This window comes from Salmo salar, chromosome 17, assembly GCF_965601325.2.
Source record: "Salmo salar chromosome 17, fSalSal1, whole genome shotgun sequence".
Taxonomy (NCBI): domain Eukaryota; kingdom Metazoa; phylum Chordata; class Actinopteri; order Salmoniformes; family Salmonidae; genus Salmo; species Salmo salar.
In genome coordinates, this window is record NC_138307.1 from 959,169 (window position 1) to 986,318 (window position 27,150).

The 27,150-nt window shown below is 41.8% G+C and overlaps 2 protein-coding genes across 6 annotated transcripts in view; both read left to right on the forward strand.

The window, feature by feature from the left end:
• The first annotated feature begins 2,161 nt into the window (after window positions 1-2,161).
• atp5mc3b (ATP synthase membrane subunit c locus 3b) lies at window positions 2,162-4,701 on the forward strand. 3 transcript variants are annotated; one of them, XM_014151206.1, is made up of 5 exons: window positions 2,162-2,238; window positions 2,457-2,557; window positions 3,404-3,481; window positions 3,777-3,967; window positions 4,151-4,701. In XM_014151206.1, exons 2-5 carry the CDS (start codon window positions 2,519-2,521, stop codon window positions 4,263-4,265), a joined length of 423 nt encoding a protein of 140 aa, XP_014006681.1. In that variant the 5' UTR covers window positions 2,162-2,238; window positions 2,457-2,518; the 3' UTR covers window positions 4,266-4,701.
• A 1,608-nt stretch (window positions 4,702-6,309) lies between these two features.
• LOC100196534 (N-chimaerin) overlaps window positions 6,310-27,150 on the forward strand; it is a 46,255-nt gene continuing 25,414 nt past the window's right edge. The window contains exons 1-8 of one of the 3 annotated variants that reach the window (XM_014151218.3): window positions 6,324-6,466; window positions 6,670-6,736; window positions 8,060-8,098; window positions 8,185-8,240; window positions 10,844-10,957; window positions 13,412-13,443; window positions 13,549-13,662; window positions 22,061-22,349. In XM_014151218.3, coding sequence (XP_014006693.1) covers window positions 6,718-6,736; window positions 8,060-8,098; window positions 8,185-8,240; window positions 10,844-10,957; window positions 13,412-13,443; window positions 13,549-13,662; window positions 22,061-22,349 — 663 coding nt within the window. In that variant the 5' untranslated portion in view covers window positions 6,324-6,466; window positions 6,670-6,717. Of the gene's footprint in view, window positions 6,518-6,669; window positions 6,737-8,059; window positions 8,099-8,184; window positions 8,241-10,843; window positions 10,958-13,411; window positions 13,444-13,548; window positions 13,663-22,060; window positions 22,350-27,150 lie in introns of all 3 variants that reach the window. The other 2 variants (XM_045698752.2, XM_014151220.3) reach the window with 2 other exon arrangements.

Consider the following 27,150-nt stretch of genomic DNA (forward strand, 5'->3'; position numbering starts at 1 on the left):
ACTGATGCAAGCAGTAGAATCAGAGTTAAAAAGCAGGTAAAAACCTTATGGAAGAGCGGGGACTGTGAAGCAACACAAACATAAGCACAGACACATGCATACACACACATGATAACATACGCACTATACACACATGTACACATGGATTTTGCGTTGTAGATATGTGGTATTGGAGTATAGGCCTGAGGGCACACACTTATTGTGTTGTGAATTCTGTAATGAATGTATAGTAATGTTTTTAAAATTGTATAACTGCCTTAATTTTGTCGGACCCCAGGAAGAATAATGGGGACCCATAATAAATGCAAATACAAATACTGTATATTGTCCACATTTGTGAATTTCCAAGCGTGTGTTTAGATATTTAAATGTCATATCGATGTGACATTTGGATCAGTTGGTAGAGCATGGTGTTTGCAACGCCAGGGTTGTGGGTTCGATTCCCACGGGGGACCAGTACGGGGGGAAAAAATGTATGCATTCACTACTGTAAGTCGCTCTGGATAAGAGCGTCTGCTAAATGACTAAAATGTAAGAAAAGGTCAAGCACAATACAAGCCTTTTAATCAGCTTCAGACTGCCGTTATTTAAGAACCTTGGATATGCAGTATAATATCTTTATTTAAATGTTTCACTCAACCCTTATTTTACCTGGTAAGTTGACTGAGAACACATTCTGATTTACAGCAATGACCTAGGGAACAGTTACAGGGGAGAGGAAGGGGGATGAATGAGCCAATTGGAAGCTGGGGATGATTAGGTGGCCATGATGGTATGAGGGCCAGATTGGGAATTTAGATAGGCTACATCAACATGTCCTTGAAGACATAGGTAGAGACCCTGTCAATGAACCAATCATTGCATGTCTGTTCGCCCCTGTCATTCCCTCACATACCCAGACAAACACACAAAGACAGACACAGCTTTAGAGCTGCCAATCATGTTGAGGACAGATCTTTGGGGGAGGTAGGGCATGAAAATAGTAGTTTATCATTATTTTGCTCTCATCTCTAAAATACCATTCATTTAATGGACAAGGAATGTTAATCCAACGCTTTTGGATTAACATAAACTGGTCATATGTTTTTGTGTATGTACAGTATATATATGTGTGTGTGTGTGTGTGTGTGTGTGTGTGTGTGTGTGTGTGTGTGCACCTACTTAATACACAGTGGCAAATCTCAATTTTAATCATAAGACCCTACGGCCTTTAAAATCAACTCTGGACCTCGAAGCCAGTTCGACTACATTTTTCCATTGTTCCCCTCTAATCAGGGACTGATGTAGACCTGGGACACTAGGTGTGTGCAATTCATTATCAGATATAACAGAAAACAAGCAGGCTCCGGACCTCGTAGGGTAAGAGTTGAATACCACTGCCCCACTCCCTGTGCAGATTGGAGATCTGAAAGGACATGGCATAGGTATGGTAATAGCTAAACCTAGGCTTCAGATAGGCTGGTTGGATTTAATGCCATATTGCTAACACCTGTCAAACCTTCTCAGATCGCTGAAGTGCACAGGGTGTTAGGGTTGAGGGTTGACATTGGGATTGGGTCAGTATAGCAGGAATGATACCTTGCCTAGCTGCCACTACATCACACAGGCTTACACAACATCCCCCTCTGCTGGAGATGGATCATGTTGCATATGGTCTGCTATAGTGCAAAACCAAACTCTATGAATAAATGAATGGTTTTATATATTATAAAAAAAATGTAATAGACAAGAGAACATTTGAAAAAGATGACACTGTCCATATATGAATACAACAAAAGGCTAAAGAACAGGAAAACTAGAATTCAAAATAATTTTTGGGTTAAAACAAATATGTGGGGTAAAACTAATACATACATTAACAGAGAATTTAAAAATAGCAGTTCAACATCATTGGTGAACAGTGTGGCACTCACACAAGTAGAAAGAAACCCTTTTGAGTTTGCCCTACTATCACCTTTGCGTTTATGAGTTTATTATCACTAGTAGCATGATTCAAATATGTCACATTGTCATTGAAAACGAATACAATATAGATTTGATTGATATATAGAAACATAGATGGTTGATAGAAACAACATTGAATACGCTGTGATTGTATTTTTTTTTCTTTCCAATATTCCTAAAAGGGGCTAGCTAAGGTATGAGGTCTGACGTCTTAAATCCCGTCATCCGGGAATATGATTAAATACGGTTTCGGGCATGCGCAGTTGTTCCTCAGCGCTTCGACCTCAGCAGCCGGTAAGTGAAGGGGAGGCAAATGAGGGTCTGCGCTGAAACATTTTAACAATCCATTTTCATCTTCTATCTGAAGTCGTTTTGATCCCACACCGACACATAATTTATGTGAATACAGTTGTTTTGCACATAACGTTAATCATTTTTATGGATTCGGTGTTTCTTTGAATTTGTAGTGAAATTATCATTGACCTTAGCTACTGTTCTCTTTTCTTTTTGAGACAAAACCAGGTGACTCGTCTTTAGTTGATTTTTTTTAAATCGGTCAACACATTAAACTAATATGTACGCCTGTGCGAAGTTCGTCTCTACGCCTGCACTGGTGAGTTGTGAAAGTAATGATGCATATAAGTTGTCATAGCATAATGTTAACTAGGCATGTTAGATTGGCCTGCTGAACTTGTACTTATTTGTGACTTAGGAACTGCTGTAACGTTTCAGTGCATGCAATTGTGCACACTGAACAACTTGGTTTGAAATGTAATTGAAATGAACGTAGCTAGCTAACCTTTAGAAATAATAATGTTAATAATTGTTAAACCTGCTCTTGGAAAATAACGTTACCTCTTGTCACCTAAGCTAGGTAGCCAGCTTTAGCTACGTTGGGTTACTAACCATCGCTCGTTAGCTTTCGAATGAGATTTGTAATTTCAAGGTCATGCAGAAATAAAGCAGCAAAGACTGCTTTCATTTGGCTATGTGCATTTGCTACTAGTAATGTCAATCCTAGTTGTGCACTTTGCCAGTTTGGCGTTTGTGTATTTTGGACCATGGCACTACATCTTGATCCACTCCATAATGCCCTCTGAGTTGGTCGTCTAGGACATCTGAAAGGGCTGGTTCAGTAGAGGCAGATATTTGGAACTCAACACTGCAGTGCTTCCATGCGTTTGTCATGTTTAACAGCACATTCTCCACAGTGTGTGTGTGGGAGGGGGGCTCTGTAGCTTGCTAGTAGTATGTAGCAAGCTACTAGTTATTTATCATGTTGTACTGCCCACATCTGACTTGTACAGTTGGTCAGTGGTGATGTACATATGATTTGTCCATGTGTCCCCTTGCGACTGTTAACAAATGTTATTTATTTTTGTGGTGGTGTGTTTATAATCAAGTTACAATGATGTTATGGAAGTTGCATCACTTAACGTATACCATTTTTAATGTACAGGTCCGTGCTGGATCCAGGGCATTATACAGACCTCTCTCTGCGTCTGTGCTTTCCCGGCCGGATGTCAGAACAGGAGAGGTGAGTGTCTACCTGCCCCTTTTACCCTTTAGCGCCCTTACCCTGAGGATCAACATCAACTTCTATGGACAACTGATGCTACCTTTCAGTCTAGATTTTCTTCCTTAGGTAAAAGGTTGCTGAGAGAAATGATAAGAAAACAGCCCTCTGTTCTCTTCCAAATTATATTGGACCCCTCTGCAATGATTTAAATGTTGTCTTAATCATAAATGATTGTAATATTTATCTTCAAGCTGTTTTTATGGTCAATTGGTTCATTATATATTTTTTTTGACTTTTTCTTTGTTGCTCCCAGGCTAGCACTGCCTTTGTGTCACAGAATGCCTTTTCTCAGGTACCATTGCGGGGTTTCCAGACTAGTGCTATGAGCAGAGACATTGACACAGCAGCCAAGTTCATCGGCGCTGGAGCTGCCACAGTTGGAGTGGCTGGTTCTGGTGCTGGAATCGGGACTGTGTTCGGCAGCCTTATCATCGGATATGCAAGGTAAGTATTGCCATTAGTAGATATGGTGCAGTACTTTATGCCCTCAACTATGTGAATCTTTGTTGATTTTTGTCAAAAATGTTTTACAATGTTTGTGAAAATGGTAAACAATCGCTATGGCTGCAAGTCTCTCCCACAGCTTTGATTCATGGCACTAGCAATTATTAATTTTTTTCTCCCCAGGAACCCTTCTCTAAAGCAGCAGCTTTTCTCCTATGCTATCCTGGGATTTGCCCTGTCTGAAGCCATGGGTCTGTTCTGCTTGATGGTTGCTTTCCTGATCCTGTTTGCCATGTAAATATTTCCACTGCAGATGGTGATCATGATTTTGAAACCACAGCTGTGGCTACCTATTTTACTCGAGCAACCCAAATTGTTCAGTGTTGGGGTCATAAAATTGTACATTTTCCAAGTTTTTGTTGAAGGCTGACAAAAGAAAAGGCATGTATTGTAAAAATGTAACCAATTACAGAATTAAATGCATGTATTTCACTATTTAAAATGGTTTAGTTACTTTGTGTATAGCCCCACTTCCCTGCAAAAGATTTTCAAAGGAACACCAGATTTTGGATTAACAAATGCATTTCTCTAGTGTGTGCCCTTCACATCAGAACAAAGCATATAGTTATGTTAACTGCAGGTTGGTTGCAATCAAGTGAGTTTAAGTACATTTTCACTTATTTTGGTTATCATGTGCTTTTCTTAATTGTAATAAATACTGAAGTTATCTTTCACTGGTGTAATACAATGTCCTCTTTTGCTATTCCATGAAAAATGATCAACATGACTCTGCTTTGGATTTATTTTTCGAACAGCCATTTAATATATGTTAAAGTTGCCAATAGATGCTGATATTGGGTCAGTTTTGCGTTAGGATTGGGGAAGCTGATCTGAGCTCTTTACATAGGGCAAACTTCACCCCAAAGCCATACATTTCGCTCGATCTTGAAGATATTTTAGATTTGGGGAGAGATTTAGTTCAGCTGTTGGATTGCAATTGAATAGACACTTCCAATCTCTTGCATTTTGAGATTATAAATTTAATAGCGCTAAGTAAACATTTTGGTTGTCATGAGCAGAAATTATTTATGGATGGTTAAAACATTCATAGCAGAGATCTAACATTGGCTGTTTAATTTAATCTGCATGGTAAATTGAAACAGTTTAGGTCCATTGAATTTCACTTTCTATATTAAATACAAAGAATGCCTTTTGGATCCTGTGCAGTGCCTGGGCTTTTGAATTGACCCTCCATTATGGCTCACACTTTGCATTGCTTTGTAGTAGTAGGATAGCCTTTGGAGCATAGTTGGCTTGGTGCGAATATGAGGAGGATGCTTTAAGAGTGGAGGGAATAATGCAACTGGTTGTATGTGAGTGGATAGTGAGTTGTGCTGCTATTTGGCTCTGGACCTGTCTGATTCTGACCAATGAACCCTCCCCCCACTGTGACCTTCATTCCTGTGAATGCTGCCTTCCACCACTCAGCCCATTGACACTACCAAAAACAAACTGTTTCTGCTCCCATCCTGATTTTTAACTGTTTAATTACTTATGTGCTATGTATGTAATTTAGCTATAGCTGCCAAGTACAGCCTACATGTGTAATAAATGACTGCTATTATGGTGCCTGGCACAAGGCCTGGGCTTTATCTGGCTGTGCTCCTTCTCATGACCCTACAAGATCAAGTTGGTAGCACACACACCTTCCATGATAGAATAGGTCTTTTGTATTTCTATTTATTATGGATCCCCATTAGCTGCTACTCTTCCCGGGGGCCAGCAAAATTAAGGCAGTTATAAAAAATAAACATTACAATACATTCACAACATATTAGGTGTGGTCCATCAGGCCCCTACTCTACTACCACATATCTACAACACTACCCATGTGTACGTGTGTATGACTGGTGGCACAAGTAATGCTCTTGCCTTTGGACTGCAGGATCTATGAATCGTTAGCTCAAACATTGCCTGTACTAGGTCTACTTGCAGAGCTGAATTTGCAGTTAAGCTTTCCATTTAGGATGTCCCAAAAAAATGAGAACGAAATTACAAGGACATCTCAACGGTATATTAATCTAATCAGATGTATGGATTCTCTCATCCTTCTAATATGGTGATTTAACTGGATTGCTGCTGCACCGGTCCATGCTTTCCGGGATCCTTGGGACTTCCCAAATTGAAATTTAAAATTGTTACGGTTAGGGTAAGGTTTAGGGTAGGGACATCCTAAGGATCCCAGATAGCACCAACCCTGCCCCATCCTTTTCTGAGAAGCTTCACATGGTAACCATGGTAAAACTACGGCCTAAAATTGAGGCTGATGGTCACGTGATATCACAAGATGGCAACTTCGTTATAGAATATAGATACGGTGTTTGTTGGGATCAATTATATTAGCTATATGCATGCATATGCAACCGGATAGATTACATCTTGGCTTTATCCTCACTAGATAAATGCATGTTTGCATCTACGCCTGTTCCCATTCCTTAGGTTTGTTTATTTTTTTAATGAAGTCGGCGGCGCTACTAGCGGTGACTCACAGTGAGAAAACGCGTTAACTTAAGTGGCCAACGCTATCTAGCCTGGACTGGCTCTGTTATTGTAGTATAAACATTTGGATTGTTTAACATTTTTCCTAGTTGCTGAATGTTTTCTCGCAAAATAATATTTATTCACTGTATTCCCCTTATCAGCTTTCTAACGACGGGGGAAATAGTCATATATCAGTTATCGCACCAAGAATGGCTCTAAATGTCTTTGGTAAGTTAACTAACGTTAGCTAGCTAACTGTTCCTTTCTGTCAGTTTGATATCTCGCTAGTTCCAATACCAGCTCTAACGCCAGCTTCCTCGTTATGCATGTGACAGATATGCAAATGTTTTGCTATAGAAATGTGGTCAGCGTTTGTCCATCTAGCTACCTTTTTTTGGCCTTGTCGGGAGGCCTGTAGAGTTCTTTTGCACGGGATAGAAACACCGTATTTTGCGTCAGCAGATTTGTAGATACGATGTTAGATAGCTAACGCTAGCTAACTAACAGTTTATTTAAGTCATTATCAACGTTCACGTATTATAGCGTTTTAAGCCATGTTAAAACCCCTTCATCACCAAAGGGTATCACAAGCCTTTTCAAGAGGTGGAATAGTAGACTACAGTCTATTGCCTTTTTTTGCATTAAACAAAAAACATTGACATATCTGTAACTTTTGAACTAGGAGAGGGAGAGAAAATACATACAGAACAGTTAGGGGGATATAAATTAAGTGCATTTGAAGTAAGATAGAGCTGACATCCAGGCTGTGGGAGATGAGACTGGAAGCTCTGTGCTTTGGGACAGATATCCAGTGTATTCTGTCAGAACACACATGCCATAGTCCTTTCAGGGTGTGGTTGAAAGCACAGTCTGCAGTCCCATGTAGTGCAATAGCTATTTGGTCAGAACATCCTTGTAGTAGCCTAATTGAAATCTTTGTCAGTAGTAAGCAGTAGCTCTCTTTAAAGGTATCCTACACAATGGTGTCGACCCAAACTGCATATGCTACGGTGTGGTATGGTTCAGTATAGAACAGTGGTAATTCTTTTGTAAGGATATGTTGCTATGAGTGGAGAGAGAGCGACCATACCAACAATGGCAGATGTGTGAAAAGTAAATTCCAAGCCCTCATAATGTATTCATGCACTTACTTCTCAAGTACAATAAGCCTAAGCTAATATCAATGTTAGATTTATTCTGAATTTGCATAAAATGCTAATTTTCCCACAGCATTAGTTTGGTATTGTTGATTAGGCTAGTTGCATAGTATCTTGCATCTAGCCTAAAATGAGTGACCCTATATTATGCTTTAAGGCAATTCAGATGTGCTGAAGACCCGCTAGTGTAATCATTTTTTGGGGTCAAAAATATCTTGTCTGTTACTGAATCTGTAGAAAATCAAATTTGTCAGGGTGGCTTAATCGACACAGTTTAAGTGTAGTGTGATAGAATGACAACCTGGAGGCACTGTCAATCAGGATACAAAGATTTTTGGTAGCGTGTCAATGTTAAGGTTTATTAAGACTTGAGATTATGTTCTTCTTTCCTCAGACCATGATGAATACAGGCCGCCAGTGTGGAAATCTTACCGTGAGTATAAATGTATTCTAATGATGAAAATATTGTAGGGAGCACTGTAATCATGTTTTACTGACTGTGTTCTGTTTTTGCACAAGTGTATCAGCTCCAGCAGGAGGCACCACATCCACGGCGACTGACCTGCACCTCTGAGGTAAACAGACAGACACAGAAAAGAGACCAATTGGCCACTTAAAAGAATGTCTGCAGGTATTCATAATAGATTCTCAATAAGGGATTATTAAACAAAATGCAATCTATAACAATTTTATATGAACTGAAAACAATTTACTGCATCACTTGATGAACTGTGACATTATGTCTGGACATGGCTAATTTCTTCATCGTGCTCCCGCAGCTTTTTAATACCGCACCCACCACTTACTCCTGTTGTTTTTGTCTGACTCCCGCCTGCTCCTGCAAGAACTGGTCCCACCCAACAGCAGTCCCCAAATGTTATTTTAGGCTTATGTGACACAGCTAACTTGGGAGCCCTGGTCCCTGCAATTTGCCACCCTAGGCAATATCAAAATGCAAAAAAACAGCCCAAAAAATTGGTTAAATTATCAGATATTCTCACATGGCCAATTATTATTTTATTTTTTTATGTTAGGTTATCGGTAAACTATTACTGGGTTACATATCAGCCAATAGGCCAGAGGTAATTTGAACGAGATCCAGAGTTGGAGCGAAATAGAATAGAGTGGGTACTTCACTTGAGCTACGTTTTGCATAATTTTTAGGAGTGGGACGATTTTCAGACAGAGACAGATGTGTTATTTATTTCCAGTCAATGTAGTAAACTACACTCACCGGACAGTTTATTAGGTACACCCACCTAGTACTGGGTCGGAACCCCCCCCTTGCCTCCAAAACAGCCGGAATTCTTCAGGGCATTCTACTAGGTGTCGGTAACATCACAGGGATGTTGGTCCATGCTGATGCGATGGCATCAGGCAGTTGCTGCAGATTGGACGCCAGTACATTCATGCTGCGAACAGCCCGTTCCATCTCATCCCAAAGATGCTCTGTTGGTTGAGGTCTGGGGACTGCGCAGGCCACTCAAGTAAACTGAACTTGCTGTCATGTTCCAGGCAATGTTTTTTCACTCCTCAATTGTCCAGTGTTGGTGATTGCGTGCCCACTGGAGCTGCTTCTTGTTTTTATCTGATTGATGACTACCTTGTGTATTCATCTGCTGCAACAGCCCGTCCATTCTCCACATCACCATTATTTGTTTGTGGCCCGCCTGTTAGCTTGCGTGATTTGTTAACATTCTCTCATCAACAAGCTGTTTTCGCCCACAGGACTGCCGCTGACTGGATATTTTTGGTTTGTCGCACCAGTTTCAGTAAACCCTAGATCAGGCTTACTTGAGTACTATTGGAGAAGGTCCGGTCACAAAAATGTTTAGCTGTAGGTTGCAAAGGTCCGGATGGATAATGTAATCGAACGGCGTAGTAACAAACCCCCACCTCGCAACCCATGCGACCACAACCGTTCACACCCCTCTTACCCCTATTGTTGGTAGATATAAAATGTTGCAATTTTAAAGAAAATTCTACACATTTTGCATGGGGCAGATATTTATTTAGCTGTTTTTAAAGCTAATTTCCTGCAATTCTATGAATTCTTCCATGTCTTGTGTGTTTTATTGATACCAGGGGTCGAAGCCCGGTCCGTATTGACCCCGTTCTGGGTCCAGACCCGGTCCGCAGTCCGCCAGTTGAGTATGGAGGCTCTGTACCCATCTCTGTATGGGTTCACATACCAGTGTAGCTTTTTCCAATACCGTCTATAATGATATTTTAAAGGTGCAATATGCAGAAATCGCTTCACCATTTCGTGGTTGCTAAAATTGTAATAGTTCGCCTATTTTCAATTTGTTTGACAAAACAAGCGGTCATTGTCTACACAATCATTGGACCATCTAAACTGCTGTAAAATACAGTATATTTTCCATAACCATGAATAATGTGTTTTAAGATGGTTTACAAAACTGAAAGTAAAAGACACAAAACTAAACTTAAGAACGTGAAGCATAAAAATAACGCACATTAAACAGATCTACTGCTTCTTAGAGCTGCAACATACACTTAAACTGGACAGTTTTATCTCAATCTCTTCATTCAAAAACTCAATCATGGGCACTCTTACTGACAGTTGTGGTTGCTTTGCGTTATGTATTGTTGTCTTTACCTCCTTGCCCTTTGCTCTTGTCTGTGCCCAATGTTTGTACCCTGTTTTGTGCTGCTGCCATGTTGTGTTGCTACCATGCTGTGTTGTCATGTGTTGCTGTTATGTTGTCTTAGGTCTCTCTTTATGTAGTGTTGTGTTGTCTCTCTTGTCGTGATGTGTGTTTTGTCCTATATTTCTTTTATTTATTTTTTATCCCAGGCCCTGTCCCTGCAGGAGGCCTTTTGCTTTTTGGTAGGCCATCATTGTAAATAAGAATTTGTTCTCAACTGACTTGCCTAGTTGAAAATGTTTTAAATAAAGTAAAAAATTAGACTTGCTTTCAATGAAATTTCGATGTGAATTTGTTCGGGTCACCCAAAAAGTTACATATTGCAGCTTTAGGTGCTAAATAGTAAATGAAATGTTCTACAAATAATCTTACTTCACTGTCAGTTTGGTTCAGTATAAAAATGGAGAAAGCCCATTGAAAAACCACTTCACACTGTTGGGTTCAAATTTTTCAGAGTAAATAAGTCACGGACACTAGAGAAGTTTAACCAAGTTTAATTCTTCCCAAAGGGTCGATACAGCTGGATTCAGACAAAGACATGTTCCTACCATCACAAGTGTATACTCCACTTTACACGCCTCCTTCTCTCCAATCCGTACATCTTATGGTTCGACAGGAAGAGGGTAATAAGATAATAAACCATTATTTCTCTCTTCAGGGGATCTGACCTGACCTCCTGACCTCAACCCCTCCTTCCCCTAATCCACAGATGTACATCCGCTTCCCCTATAGCAATCCTGTGACTTCCTCCCGTCCACCCAACACATTCCAAAGCTGTCTTTCTACAGAGAACCATTAACTTCTGATGTAAAACCAGTCTCTTACACTCCTTAATATACTATGCTTCTGATCTATTATGTCTGTAGTATATCAATGTTCAAAGTTTACCCCGAATCCAACAACACACATTTAGAACTTTTATTGTTCAGTCCACAAAGAGATTAGAAAATTAAAGAGAATTGGCCCATGCTTTTCCACTCGTACCTCTGGGCTATTTAATTGAATCCATACACTACTGGTCAAAAGTTTTAGAACACCTACTCATCAAGGTATTTTTTTTTATTTGTACTACTTTCTACATTGTACAATAATAGTGAAGACATCAAAACTATGAAATAACACACATGGAATCATGTAGTAACCAAAAAAGTGTTAAACAAATAAATATATTTTATATACAGTTGAAGTCGGAAGTTTACATACACCATAGCCAAATACATTTAAACATAGTTTTTCACAAATCCTGAAATGTAATCCTAGTGAAAATTCCCTGTCTTATGTCATTTAGGATCACCACTTTATTTTAAGAATGTGAAATGTCAGAATAATAGTAGAGAGAATTATTTCTTTCAGCTTTTATTTCTTTCATCACATTCCCAGTGGGTCAGAAGTTTACATACACTAAGTTAATATTTGGTAGCATTGCCTTTAAATTGTTTAACTTGTTCAAACGTTTCGGGTAGCCTTCCACAAGCTTCCCACAATAAGTTGGGTGAATTTTGGCCCATTCCTCCTGACAGAGCTGGTGTAACTGAGTCAGGTTTGTAGGCCTCCTTGCACGCACACGCTTTTTCAGTTCTGCCCACACATTTTCTATAGGATTGAGGTCAGGGCTTTGTGATGACCACTTCAATACCTTGACTTTGTTGTCCTTAAGCCATTTTGCCACAACTTTGGAAGTATGCTTGGGGTCATTGTCCATTTGGAAGACCCATTTGCGACCAAGCTTTAACTTCCTGACTGATGTCTTGAGATGTTGCTTCAATATATCCACATAATTTTCCTGCCTCATGATGCCATCTATTTTGTGAAGTGCATCAGTCCCTCCTGCAGCAAAGCACCCCCACAACATGATGCTGCCACCCCCGTGCTTCACGGTTGGGATGGTGTTCTTCGGCTTGCAAGCATCCCCCTTTTTCCTCCAAACATAACGATGGTCATTATCGCCAAACAGTTCTATTTTTTTCTGAGGTCTTTGCTGATTTCTTTTGATTTTCCCATGATGTCAAGCAAAGGTTAACCTATCAAAGGCTTCTAAAGCCATGACATCCTTTTCTGGATTTTTCCAAGCTTTTTAAAGGTACAGTCAACTTAGTGTTTGTAAACTTCCGACCCACTGGAATTATGATACAGTGAATTATAAGTGAAATAATCTGTCCGTAAACAATTGTTGTAAAAATGCGTTGTGTCATGCACAAAGTAGATGTTCTAACTGACTTGCCAAAATTATAATTTGCTAACAAGAAATGTGTGGATTGGTTGAAAAATGAGTTTTAATGACCCCAACCTAAGTGTATGTAAACTTCCGACTTCAACTGTGTGTCATATAGATAGATAGAGAGAGAGAGAGAGTGTGTTTATATATATTCAGTTTTACCGAACGTGCACACAAGGGCCGTCCCTTGTGTGCACGTTCGGTAAAACTGAATACCCTGATATTGTACAGAAATGTTTTGAAAATAGGAATACCTCCCAACCCTAATTGCAACACAACAGTAATACATTTTGATATGTGAATTTCCAGTAGATATTTCCACTAGTGTAGGATTGGACAACTGCACTGGATTCTCTGTGACGTTGACCACACTGTTAGTGTTTGCAAATGTGTCTTGTCACATTCCCATAGAAACGTTGAGACACCGCACAGATATTCATTTAACTTCATAGCCAGTTGAATATATTAAAGAAAAGGCTTGCAAGAGTGTGATAAGGGATGCAAAATTGATTTTCTAGCCGTCACACTGAGTATTATTACATTCCGGCTTGGCCAGCCCCTGTGCCTGCTAGCATTGTCTCTGACCATGGTGCTTATCCAGTGACCTTCCTCTACTTAAGTTTGCTATATGTCTTCACAGTAGTCAAGTCGCATAGCATACGGTGGATAATTCTTTATTTTATCCTCCATGATGTTGAGTTGTGTCCTACGGAATGCATCCCAGTGTTATAGCTGATGCAAGTAAAGTACTAATGCGGTGACTTAGTTCTCCTCTGGTTAACCTTCCAACCTTCACAATCTGAAAACTAGAGGTCTATTTTTCTTGATTTACTTATCAATGGAATATTCTATTCGCTTTCAGGTGGATAACCGGCCCAAATACTATGGGAGAGAGTAAGTTGGATTATTTCAATTTAGAATTTATATACAAAACTAGTCATTGCTGTAGTTGTTTATCCAGTCTGTATCTGTATTTCCAATGTTCTGTCTTCTCCCCAGGTACCATGGGATGATCTCCAGAGAGGAGGCTGACCAGCTGCTGAGTGTGGCAGAGGGGAGTTACCTCATCAGAGAGAGCCAGAGGCAGCCTGGGACCTACACACTGGCCCTACGGTTAGGCACACGCACACCTTTTCTACAGATAGATTTTCCAAACAGTGTGATGCATGACTTCTTTTGATTAGTTTTGAATTTTTTGTAGTTTCACCCCTTTTTTCTCCCCAATTTCGTGATATTCAATTGGTAGTTAGTCTTGTTCCATGACTTCAACTCCTCTACGGATTTGGGAGAGTTGAAGGTTGAGAGCCATGCGTCCTCCGAAACACAATCCTGCCAAGCCACACTGCTTCTTGACACACTGCTCGCTTAACCCGGAAGCCAGCCGCACCAATGTGTCTGAGGAAAAAATACCTTGCAGCTGGTGACCTCAAAGTCTAAGCCATTTGGTGGGGGGGGGGGTTTCTACTAAGCTAACATATGGAATTGCTTTAAGATGATCATACCATGGATCATTTATCTATTTGATTTTGAATTTTAAGAACCCATTAGGTATGCTTATATATATACACAGCTCAAAAAAATAAAGGGAACACTTAAACAACACAATGTAACTCCAAGTCATTCACACTTCTGTGAAATCAAACTGTCCACTTAGGAAGCAACACTGATTGACAATACATTTCACATGCTATTGTGCAAATGGAATAGACAACAGGTGGAAATTATAGGCAATTAGCAAGACACCCCCAATAAAGGAGTGGTTCTGCAGGTGGTGACCACAGACCACTTCTCAGTTCCTATGCTTCCTGGCTGATGTTTTGGTCACTTTTGAATGCTGGCGGTGCTTTCACTCTAGTGGTAGCATGAGACGGAGTCTACAACCCACACAAGTGGCTCAGGCAGTGCAGCTCATCCAGGATGGCACATCAATGCGAGCTGTGGCAAGAAGGTTTGCTGTGTCTGTCAGCGTAGTGTCCAGAGCATGGAGGCGCTACCAGGAGACAGGCCAGTACATCAGGAGACGTGGAGGAGGCCGTAGGAGGGCAACAACCCAGCAGCAGGACCGCTACCTCCGCCTTTGTGCAAGGAGGAATGGAGAGGAGCACTGCCAGAGCCCTGCAAAATGAGCTCCAGCAGGCCACAAATGTGCATGTGTCTGCTCAAACGGTCAGAAACGGACTCCATGAGGGTAGTATGAGGGCCCGACGTCAACAGGTGGGGGTTGTGCTTACAGCCCAACACCGTGCAGGACGTTTGGCATTTGCCAGAGAACACCAAGATTGGCAAATTCGCCACTGGCGCCCTGTGCTCTTCACAGATGAAAGCAGGTTCACACTGAGCACATGTGACAGAGTCTGGAGACGCCGTGGAGAACGTTCTGCTGCCTGCAACATCCTCCAGCATGACCGGTTTGGCGGTGGGTCAGTCATGGTGTGGGGTGGCATTTCTTTGGGGGGCCGCACAGCCCTCCATGTGCTCGCCAGAGGTAGCCTGACTGCCATTAGGTACCGAGATGAGATCCTCAGACCCCTTGTGAGACCATATGTTGGTGCGGTTGGCCCTGGGTTCCTCCTAATGCAAGACAATGCTAGATCTCATGTGGCTGGAGTGTGTCAGCAGTTCCTGCAAGAGGAAGGCATTGATGCTATGGACTGGCCCGCCCGTTCCCCAGACCTGAATCCAATTGAGCACATCTGGGAAATCATGTCTCGCTCCATCCACCAACGCCACGTTGCTCCACAGACTGTCCAGGAGTTGGCGGATGCTTTAGTCCAGGTCTGGGAGGAGATCCCTCAGGAGACCATTCGCCACCTCATCAGGAGCATGCCCAGGCGTTGTAGGGAGGTCATACAGGCACGTGGAGGCCACACACACTACTGAGGCTCATTTTGACTTGTTTTAACCTCTTACATCTAGACGTTCCGCTAGCGGAACACCTGCTCCAATATCCAATGATAGGCGTGGCGCGAATTACAAATTCCCCAAAAATACAAAAACTTCAATTTTTCAAACATATGACTATTTCACAGCATTTTAAAGATAAGACTCTCCTTTATCTAACCACACTGTCCGATTTCAAAAAGGCTTTACAGCGAAAGCAAAACATTAGATTATGTCAGCAGAGTACCAAGCCAGAAATAATCAGACACCCATTTTTCAAGCTAGCATATAATGTCACAAAAACCCAGAAGACAGCTAAATGCAGCACTAACCTTTGATGATCTTCATCAGATGACACACCTAGGACATTATGTTATACAATACATGCATGTTTTGTTCAATCAAGTTCATATTTATATCAAAAACCAGCTTTTTACATTAGCATGTGACGTTCAGAACTAGCATCCCCCCGCACTTCCGGGGAATTTGCTAACAATTTACTAAATTACTCACGATAAACGTTCACAAAAAGCATAACAATTATTTTAAGAATTATAGATACATAACTCCTCTATGCACTCGATATGTCCGATTTTAAAATAGCTTTTTGGTGAAAGCACATTTTGCAATATTCTAAGTATATAGCCCAGGCATCACGGGCTAGCTATTTAGACACCCGGCAAGTTTAGCACTCACCAATATCAGATTTACTATTATAAAAGTTTGATTACCTTTTGTTGTCTTCGTCAGAATGCACTCCCAGGACTGCTACTTCAATAACAAATGTTGGTTTGGTCCAAAATAATCCATCGTTATATCCGAATAGCGGCGTTTTGTTCGTGCGTCCCAGACACTATCCGAATTTTAAAGAAGGGTCGTGCGCATGGCGCAATTCGTGACAAAAAAAATCTAAATATTCCATTACCGTACTTCGAAGCATGTCAACCGCTGTTTAAAATCCATTTTTATGCCATTTTTCTCGTAAAAAAGCGATAATATTCCGACCGGGAATGTCCATTTAGCTAAACAGAGGAATGAAAACAAACCTTTCGGTCGACGCGGGCACGAGCCTGAGTCTCACAGTACTGTAACCAGCCACTACCCAAACACGCTACTTTGTTTCAGCCAGAGCCTGCAAAGCCACGATTCCGCTTTTTGCCGCCTTCTGAGAACCTATGGCAGCCGTAGGAAGTGTCACGGGACAGCTAAGATCCTCACTCTTCAATAAACAGAGACAAGAAGAACGACACCTTGTCAGACAGGCCACTTCCTGCATGAAATGTTCTCAGGTTTTTGCCTGCCATATGAGTTCTGTTATACTCACAGACACCATTCAAACAGTTTTAGAAACTTTAGGGTGTTTTCTATCCAAAGCCAATATTATATGCATATTCTAGTTACTGGGCAGGAGTAGTAACCAGATTAAATCGGGTACGTTTTTTATCCAGCCGTGAAAATACTGCCCCCTAGCCATAACAGGTTAAGGACATTACATCAAAGTTGGATCAGCCTGTAGTGTGGTTTTCCACTTTCCTTTTGAGTGTGACTCCAAATCCAGACCTCCATGGGTTGATAGATTGGATTTCCATTGATTATTTTTGTGTGATTTTTGTTGTCAGCACATTCAACTATGTAAAGTATTTAATAAGATTATTTCTTTCATTCAGATCTAGGATGTGTTGTTTAAGTGTTCCCTTTATTTTTTTGACCAGTATATACCGTTGCTGGCAGGTGTATAAAATCGAACACACAGCCATGCAATCTCCTCAGCATAACATTGGCAGTAGAATGGCCTTACTGAAGAGCTCAGTGACTTTTACATGGCACCGTCATAGGATGCCACCTTTCAAACGAGTCAGTTCATGAAATTTCTGCCTTGCTCGAGCTGCCCCGGTAAACTGTAAGTGCTGTTATTGTGAAGTGGAAATGTCTAGGAGCAATAGCGGCTCAGCCGTGAAATAGTAGGCCACACAAGCTCACAGAACGTGAAACCGTCTGTCCTCGGTTGCAAAACTCACAACTGAGTTCCAAATTGACTCTGGATGCAACTTCAGCACAAGAACTGTTCGTCGGGTGCTTCATGAAATGGGTTTCCGTGGCCAAGCAGCCGCACACAAGCTTAAGATCACAATGCCAAGCATTGACTGGAGTGCTGTAAAGCTTGCCGCCATTGGACTCTGGAGCAGTGGAAATGGGCTCTTGAGTGATGAATCAAGCTTCACCATCTGGCAGTCCGACAGAAGAATCTGAGTTTGGCGGATGTCAGGAGAACGCTACCTGCCCGAATGCATAGTGCCAACTGTAAAGTTTGGTGGAGGAGGACTAATGGTCTGTGGCTGTTTTTTCATGGTTTGTTTTAGGCCCCTTAGTTCCAGTGAAGGGAAATCCTAATGCTATGGCATACAATGACATTCTAGACGATTCTGTGCTTCCAACTTTGTAACAACAGTTTGGTGAAGGCCCTTTCCTGTTTCATCATGACAATGCCCCCCGTGCACGAAGGGAGGACCACACAGAAATGGTTTGTTGTGATCTATGTGGAAGAACTTGAATGGCCTGCACAGAGCCTTGACCTCAACCCTATCAAACACCTTTGGGTTGGAATTGGAACACCGACTGCGAGCCAGGACTAATCAGCCTAAATCAGTGCCCAACCTCACTAATGCTCTTGTGGCTGAATGGAAGCAAGTCCCCGCAGCAATGTTCCAACATTTAGAGTGGAAGCTGTTATAGCAGCAAAGGGGGGACCAACTCCATATTAAAATGATTTTGGAATAAGATGTTTGACGAGCATGTCCACACTGTTGGTAATGTAGTGTATTAAAAAAGTATTATTGAATATCGCATTCAGAAATGTCAAAGACTGCTCAGACTGTTACTGGGCTCATGTGTGACTCCAAGGTTTGCTGAGTCTTGCACACGTGTACACACACACACTCGTACTCACTCACACACACCGCCTACATATCAAATCAAACTTTATTTGTCACATGCGCCAAGTACAACAGGTGAAATGCTTACTTACAGGCCCTTAACCAACAATGCAGTTCAAGAAAGAGTTAAGAAAATATTTACCAAATAAAGTAAAAATAATATAAAGTAACACAATAAAATAACAATAGCGAGGCTATATACAGGGGGTACCGGTACCAAGTCAATGTGCGGGGGTACAGGTTAGTCGAGGTAATTTGTACATGTAGGTAGGGGTAAAGTGACTATGCATAGATAATAAATAGCGAGTAGCAGCAGTGTAATATGAGTTTGGGGGGAGGGGGTGGGCATCAATGTAAATAGTCCGGGTGGCCATTTGATTAATTGTTCAGCAGTCTTATGGCTTGGGGGTAGAAATTGTTAAGGAGCCTTTTGGTCCTAGACTTGGTGCTCCGGTACTGCTTGCCATGTGGTAGCAGAGAGAACAGTCATTGACTTGGGTGGCTGGAGTCTTCGACAATTTTTTGGCCTTTCCTCTGATACCTCCTAGTATATAGATCCTGGATGGCAGGAAGCTTGGCCCTTGTGATGTACTGGGCCGTACGCACTACCCTCTGTAGCACCCTCTGTAGCGTCAGATGCCAAGCAGTTGCCATACCAGGCGGTGATGCAACCGGTCAGGATGCTCTCGATGGTGCAGCTGTAGAGCTTTTTGAGGATGTGGGGACCCATGCCAAATATTTTCAGTCTCCTGATGGGGAAAAGGTGTTGTCGTGCCCTCTTCACAACTGTCTTGGTGTGTTTGGACCATGATAGTTCGTTGGTGATGTGGATATGACATTCGTTTTCTACATCTCCCCACTGACCACTTCCCACATTGTTGTGTTAGAAATATTGTTTCATTATCACTTTTTGGAAGTTAGTTTTGGGCGGGAAAAAGTTTCTGTGAACAAAGACATTCCTTTGGTTGATACTAAAGAGCACGTGAGAGAGTTCTCCTGCTTAAATTTATGACCGGGTGTTAGCTGTCAATCCGGCAGTTGGTTGTCAGTCCTTGCCAAGCTGAGCTGACCCATTTGTGATCTTCACAGGACAGTCATGACACCGGGATGATGCTTGTCATGGCTCACATCAACAGCCTTTCAAAGCACTTCATGGCTACCGACATGAGTGCTACGGGGCGGTAATCACTTAGGCAGGTTACCTTCGCTTCCTTGGGCACAGGGACTATGGTGGTCTGCTTGAAACATGCAGGTATTACAGACTCTGTCAGGGAGAGGTTGAAAATGTCAGTGAAGACACTTGCCAGTTGCTCTGCGCATGCTTTGAATACATGTCCTGGTAATCTGTCTGGCCCTGTGGTTTTGTGAATGTTGACCTGTTTAAAGGTCTTGCTCACATTGTCTACCCAGACATTTCGTCCGGAACAGCTGGTGCTCTTATGCATGCTTCAGTGTTGCTTGCCTCGAAGCGAGCATAAAAGGCATTTAACTTGTCTGGTAGGCTCGCGTCACTGGGCAGCTCGCGGCTGGTTTTCCCTTTTGTAGTCTGTAATAGTTTTCAAGCCCTGCCACATAATCTGACGAGCGTCAGAACCAGTCTAGTAGAATTCAATCTTAATCCTGTATTGACACTTTGCCTGTTTGATAGGGCGTAGCGGGACTTCTTATAAGCGTCCAGATTAGTGTCCCACTCCTTGAAGCGGCAGCTCTAGCCTTTAGCTCGATGCAGCTGTTGCCATGGCTTCTGGTTGGGATATTTACGTATGGTCACTGTGGGGATGATGTCGTCGATGCATTTATTGATGAAGCAGGTGACTGAGGTGATATACTCCTCAATGCCATTGGATGAATCCCGAAACATATTCCGGTCTGCGCTAGCAAAACAGTTCTGTAGCGTATTGAGCGAGTCACTGGTACTTCCTGTTTTAGTTTTTGCTTGTAAGCAGGAATCAGGAGGAAAGAATGATGGTCAAATTTTCCAAATGGAGGGTGAGGGAGAGCTTTGTATGTGTCTCTGTTACACCCCAAAAACTACATCAAACTCCATAGATGGCTTTAAAGAGCTCACACACATTAACGTACTATTCTTAATTTGGTCATTAAGAACATTAGGAAGGGAGAGTCAGTTTCTGTCCTACACTGATGATATGAATCACCAGGAAAATAAACATTGAATGATGTAGGGGAGTTTTCTAGTACAGAATGTTCTAAAAAGTGTGTGTGTGTTCTTCTTTATCTTGAAAGTTCAAATGTAATTCCATTGAGGGACATAGGTTGTATGAGTAGCATTGATCAGCTTCTCTCAGCTGTCAAGTGCTGTATTGCTTATGCACTGGGGCCTGACTAAATGTAATTATTTATCCAGATAATTGTCCTTGAAGCTGCTGTGATGAAATTGTTGATTTCTTGTATTTGAGATCAGCCAAGTTGTGCTTCAAGTGTCAATCTGCCACTCTGTGCATTGCTTCGCTTATGTGTTTGCCTCTGCGACAGAGGAGTATACCTTCCTCTGTCGCAGATGTCGTTAGCGTGGTAAATCTAATGCACAGTGTATTCCCAGGTCTGGGCTCTGTCCTTGAAGCCAGTGAGAGGGCTGTCAAGTGTTTGTTTTTTCCATAATCCCCCAGTCTGAGGCTTCCCTCAAAAACCCTTTCTGTCGCATATCTCATTTGGTCTCGCTAAAGCAGATCAGCAGAGGTGATGAATGTTTTCATCTCTGATTTTGTGTTTTTACAAACTAGGGCAGCGTTTGAAATTGTCATGTGAAAATGCATTGTTTTCCAAACAAGCAATGAGGTTTTGAAATGCAAATAAACCGCATTGCTTCCTCCTGTATATCTGATAGAAAAACCAGAAGGCTTTCTTTTCTTTCTGCTTAAGTGTCTCACCTTTGCTGATTCTTTGCTGTAATTGCTTTCCCTAAATATAATCACCTTTGTAAGGATGGCTGGAAAATGGTGTCCAACTATAGGCATCCTTGGATCTGAATTTGGAAGGGTTAGGTAATGAACTTTGCGTCTGGTTAGTATTGGGGTAAGGATTCTTAGCTAGTTAGTTTAAGATGTCTCCTGAGTTATTTGTGCTGGTTTGTGTTTTTCTTTTCACACAGAAGCACTTTCTTCTCTTTGCCAACTATCTCCCTTTATTTCTCATTGACAGATAAGGTTGAAATATTGGTCTCTTGCATCTACCCAATGATGAAGAATTCCTTGCATTGTTCTGACTCATGTTGTGCACAGTGATTGGATTTGCTGTCCGTACACAGTGTAATGGTTGGCTCTTTTGCAGCATGCACATCTGAGAGGCCTTTTTCTTGTAAGATGAGGAATTTTTTTCATTCACTATACATTTAATGTATTGATCAGCTCTAATAAAGGTCTCCATTATTTATAACCACTGTGCAGGGAAGAAATTATTTGATCTAGCAGTCATTACTGGATATAAAAACCTTTTTTAGCGCTTTTGTGAAAATTATTTAATTTGGTTTTCCACTGATCTAGGGTACGAGGAAGGAGAGGCAGGCAAATTTTTTTTTTTTTTTTTAATGCTTTTAAGGTCGGCTCTTCATCCTAGGATTTTCCTCCTTATGCTCGCCACTTGAGACGATGTAAAAACACTCTCCTACCCATAGAAACTGATTCTCACTGATTTTCCTCCCCCCTTCCCATTTCCTCTTTCCCCCTATATCCTGAACCCAGCTTTGGAAATCAAACCAGGAACTTCCGCCTCTACCGTGATGGGAAACACTTTGTTGGGGAGAAGCGCTTTGAGTCCATCCACGACCTTGTGACAGATGGGCTGATCACGCTCTACATCGAGACCAAGGCAGCAGAGTACATCGCTAAGATGACTATCAACCCAATCTATGAGCACATCGGCTACACAACACTCAACAAGGAGCCCACGCTGAAGAAACACTTGCCTGTGTGCCAGGAGGTTCCTGATGGGCCTGCGCCACAGGGAGAGCGGGGTGACGAGGAGAAAGGGGTAAGGAACACTCTCTGTCCTGAAAATGTGAGCCTTTTACTGTACTGGAAAAGCAAACAAATGGAGCAGGTGCTGAAATGAATGCAATGTGAAAACTAGGCAGAAGTGAATGTTTTCCATGTCAAGTAATTCCAGCTCTACTATTCTAATGTGCAGAAAGTTGGTAGCACTGCTCTTGTTGCTCACCAAAAGAAGATATCCAGAGAATGTTTAGATGCATCCAGAGATCTGTTTTTAATACACTTCATACTATTGAACTGAACTTTGTCGTTTTGTGGTTCATGGAACCTGGATTTGCTGGCGTGTGGGTGTGTACGGTTGGTCCTGAAAGTATTCAGACCCCTTGACTTTTTCCACATTTTGTTACGTTACAGCCTTATTCTAAAATATATATTAAATTGTTTTTTCCCCTCATCAATCTACACACAATACCACAATATGAGAACGTAAAAACAGGTTTTTATTTCTTTGCAAATGTATATAAAAAAAAAAAAACACACCTTTTTACATAAGTATTCAGACCCTTTGCTATGAGACTCGAAATTGAGTTCAGGTGCATCCTGTTTCCATTCATCATCAAATCAAATGTAGTTATATAGCCCTTCTTACATCAGCTGATATATCAAAGTGCTGTACAGAAACCCAGCCTAAAACCCCAAACAGCAAGCAATGCAGGTGTAGAAGCACGGTGGCTAGGAAAAACTCCCTAGAAAGGCCAAAACCTAGGAAGGAACCTAGAGAGGAACCAGGCTATGAGAGGTGGCCAGTCCTCTTCTGGCTGTGCCGGGTGGAGATTATAACAGAACATGGCCAAGATGTTCAAATGTTCATAAATGACGAGCATGGTCAAATAATAATAATCACAGTAGTTGTCGAGGGTGCAACAAGTCTGCACCTCAGGAGTAAATGTCAGTTGGCTTTTCAGAGCCGATCATTGAGAGTATCTCTACCGCTCCTGCTGTCTCTAGAGAGTTGAAAACAACAGGTCTGGGACAGGTAGCACGTCCGGTGAACAGGTCAGGGTTCCATAGCCGCAGGCAGAACAGTTGAAACTGGAGCAGCAACACGGCCAGGTGGACTGGGGACAGCAAGGAGTCATCATGCCAGGTAGTCCTGAGGCATGGTCCTAGGGCTCAGGTCCTCCTCCTCCGAGAGAGAATTAGAGAGAGCAAACTTAAATTCACACAGGACACCGGATAAGACAGGAGAAATACTCCAGATATAACAGACTGACCCTAGCCCCCCGACACACAAACTACTGCAGCATAAATACTGGAGGCTGAGACAGGAGGGGTCAGGAGACACTGTGGCCCCATCCGATGATACCCCCGGACAGGGCAAAACAGGCAGGATATAACCCCACCCACTTTGCCAAAGCACAGCCCCCACACCACTAGAAGGATATTTTCAACCACCAACTTACCATCCTGAGACAAGGCCGAGTATAGCCCGCAAAGATCTCTGCCGCGGCACAACCCAAGGGGGGGCGCCAACCCAGACAGGAACTCAACCCACTCAAGTGACGCACCCCTCCTAGGGACGGCATGGAAGAGCACCAGTAAGCTAGTGACTCAGCCCCTGTAATAGGGTTAGAGGCAGGGAATCCTAGTGGAGAGGGGGGAACCGGCCAGGCAGAGACGGCAAGGGCGGTTCGTTGCTCCAGAGCCTTTCCGTTCACCTTCACACTCCTGGGCCAGACTACACTCAATCATATGACCTACTGAAGAGATTAGTCTTCAATGAAGACTTAAAGGTTGAGACAGAGTCTGTGTCTCTCACATGGGTAGGCAGACTATACCATAAAAATGGAGCTCTATAGGAGAAGGCCCTGCCTCCAGCTGTTTGCTTAGAAATTCTAGGGACAATTAGGAGGCCTGCGTCTTGTGACCGTAGCGTACATGTAGGTATGTACGGCAGGACCAAATCGGAAAGATAGGTAGGAGCAAGCCCATGTAATGCTTTGTAAATTAGCAGTAAAACCTTGAAATCAGCCCTTGCCTTAACTTCTATGGGCTAGGTGGGACGTTAGCGTCCCACTCTATTCAACAGCCAGTGGAATCGCGTGGCTTGAAATACAAATACCTAAAAAATTCAATAAATTCAATATTTCAAACATACGACTATTTTACACCATTTGAAAGACAACACTCTCGTTAATCTAACCACATTGTCCGATTTCAAAAAGGCTTTACAGCGAAAGCAAAACATTAGATTATGTTAAGAGTACATAGACACAAATAACCACACAGCCATTTTTCAAGCAAGCATATATGTCACAAAAAATACAGCTAAATGCAGCACTAACCTTTTGATGATCTTCATCAGATGACACTCCTAGGACATTATGTTATACAATACATGCATGTTTTGTTCAATCAAGTTCATATTTATATCAATAAACAGCTTTTTACATTAGCATGTGATGTTCAGAACTAGCATTCCCACCCAAAACCTCCGGTGAATTTACTAAATTACTCATGATAAACGTTGACAAAATACATAACAATTATTTTAAGAATTATAGATACAGAACTCCTTTATGCAATCGCGGTGTCAGATTTTAAAATAGCTTTTCGGCGAAAGCACATTTTGCAATATTCTGAGTACATAGCTCAGCCATCACGGCTAGCTAATTTCACACCCGCCAACGTCGGGGCAACCTAAACTCAGAATTACTATTAGAAAAATTGGATTACCTTTGCTGTTCTTCGTCAGAATGCACTCCCAGGACTGCTACTTCCACAACAAATGTTGTTTTTGTTCCAAATAATCCATAGTTATGTGCAAATATCCCCATTTTGTTCGTGCGTTCAGGTCACTATCCAAAGGGTAACGCGCGAGCGCATTTCGAGACAAAAAATTTCAAAATGTTCCATTACCGTACTTAGAAGCCTGTCAAACGCTGTTTAAAATCAATTTTTATGGTATTTTTCTCGTAAAATAGCGATAGTATTCCAACTGGACTATGCTGTATTCATTCAAAAAGGTAGAGAAAAAATGGCGAGGTCTCGTGAATGCGCATTTCCATTCCCTTTGTCCTCAGGCAGAACACTGACAAACTGAGTTACTATACTTTGCCCAGAGACAGGAGACGCCCCAATCCGCTTTCTGGTGGGTTTAGAGAGCCAATGGAAGCCTTAGAAAGTGCAACATAACCCCACGGATACTGTAGTTTCGATAGACAAGCAAAAGGAGAACTTCAAAATCGCAGACAGGCCACTTCCTGCTTGGAATCTTCTCAGGTTTTTGCCTGCCATATGAGTTCTGTTATACTCACAGACACCATTCAAACAGTTTTAGAAACGTTAGTGTTTTCTATCCAAATCTACTAATAATATGCATATTCTCGTTTCTGGGCAAGAGTAGTAACCAGTTTAAATCGGGTACGTTTTTTATCCTGCCGTGAAAATACTGCCCCCTAGCCCAGACAGGTTAACAGGAAGCCAGTGTAGGGAGGCTAGCACTGGAGTAATATGATAAAAAAATGTGGTTCTAGTCAGGATTCTAGCAGCCATATTTTGCACTAACTGAAGTTTTATTTAGTGCTTTATCCAGGTAGCCGGAAAGTAGAGCATTGCAGTAGTCTAACCTAGAAGTTACAAAAGCATGGATGAATTTTTCTGTGTCATTTTTGGACAGAAAATGTCTGATTTTTGCAATGTTACGTAGATGGAAAAAAGCTTTCCTTGAAACAGTCTTGATATGTTCGTCAAAAGAGATCACGGTCCAGAGTAATGCCGAGGTCCTTCACAGTTTTATTTGAGACGACTGTACAACCATCAAGATTAATTGTCAGATTCAACAGAAGATCTCTTTGTTTCTTGGGACCTAGAACAAGCATCTCTGTTTTGTCTGAGTTTAAAAGTAGAAAGTTTGCAGCCATCCACTTCTTTATGTCTGAAACACAGGCTTCTAGCGAGGGCAATTTTGGGGCTTCACCATGTTTCATTGAAATGTACAGCTGTGTGTCATCCGCATAGTAGTGAAAGTTAACATTATGTTTTCGAATGACATCCCCAAGAGGTAATATATATAGTGAAAACAATAGTGGTCCTAAAACAGAACCTTGAGGAACACCGAAATTTACAGTTGATTTGTCAGAGGACAAACCATTCACAAAGACAAACTGATATCTTTCCGACAGATAAGATCTAAATCAGGCCAGAACTTGTCCGTGTAGACCAATTTGGGTTTCCAATCTCTCCAAAAGAATGTGGTGATCGATGGTATCAAAAGGTGGATATCATAAGGTGAATTTGTAAGTCGCTCTGGATAAGAGCGTCTGCTAAATGACTTAAATGTAAATGTAAAAGCAGCACTAAGGTCTAGGAGCACGAGGACAGATGCAGAGCCTGGTCTGATGCCATTAAAAGGTCATTTACCACCTTCACAAGTGCAGTCTCAGTGCTATGATGGGCTTTTTCTAAACCCATCCTTGATGTTTCTACAACTTGATTGTAGTCCACCTGTAGATGCATTCAACTGGTTACATTATTTGGACAGTCTCACTCTTGTCTAAGTAAGGTCCCACAGTTGACCGTGCATGTCAGAGCAAAAACCAAGCCATGAGGTCGAAGGAATTGTCCGTAGAGCGCCGAGACAGGTTTGTGTCGAGGCACAGATCTGGGGAAGAGTACCAAAAAAATGTCTACAGCATTGAAGGTCCCCAAGAACACAGTGGCCTCCTTCATTCTTAAATGGAAGAAGTTTGGAACCATTAAGACTCTTCCTATAGCTGGCCGCCGGCCAAACTGAGCAATTGGGGGAGAAGGGCCTTGGTCAGGTGACCAAGAACCAGATG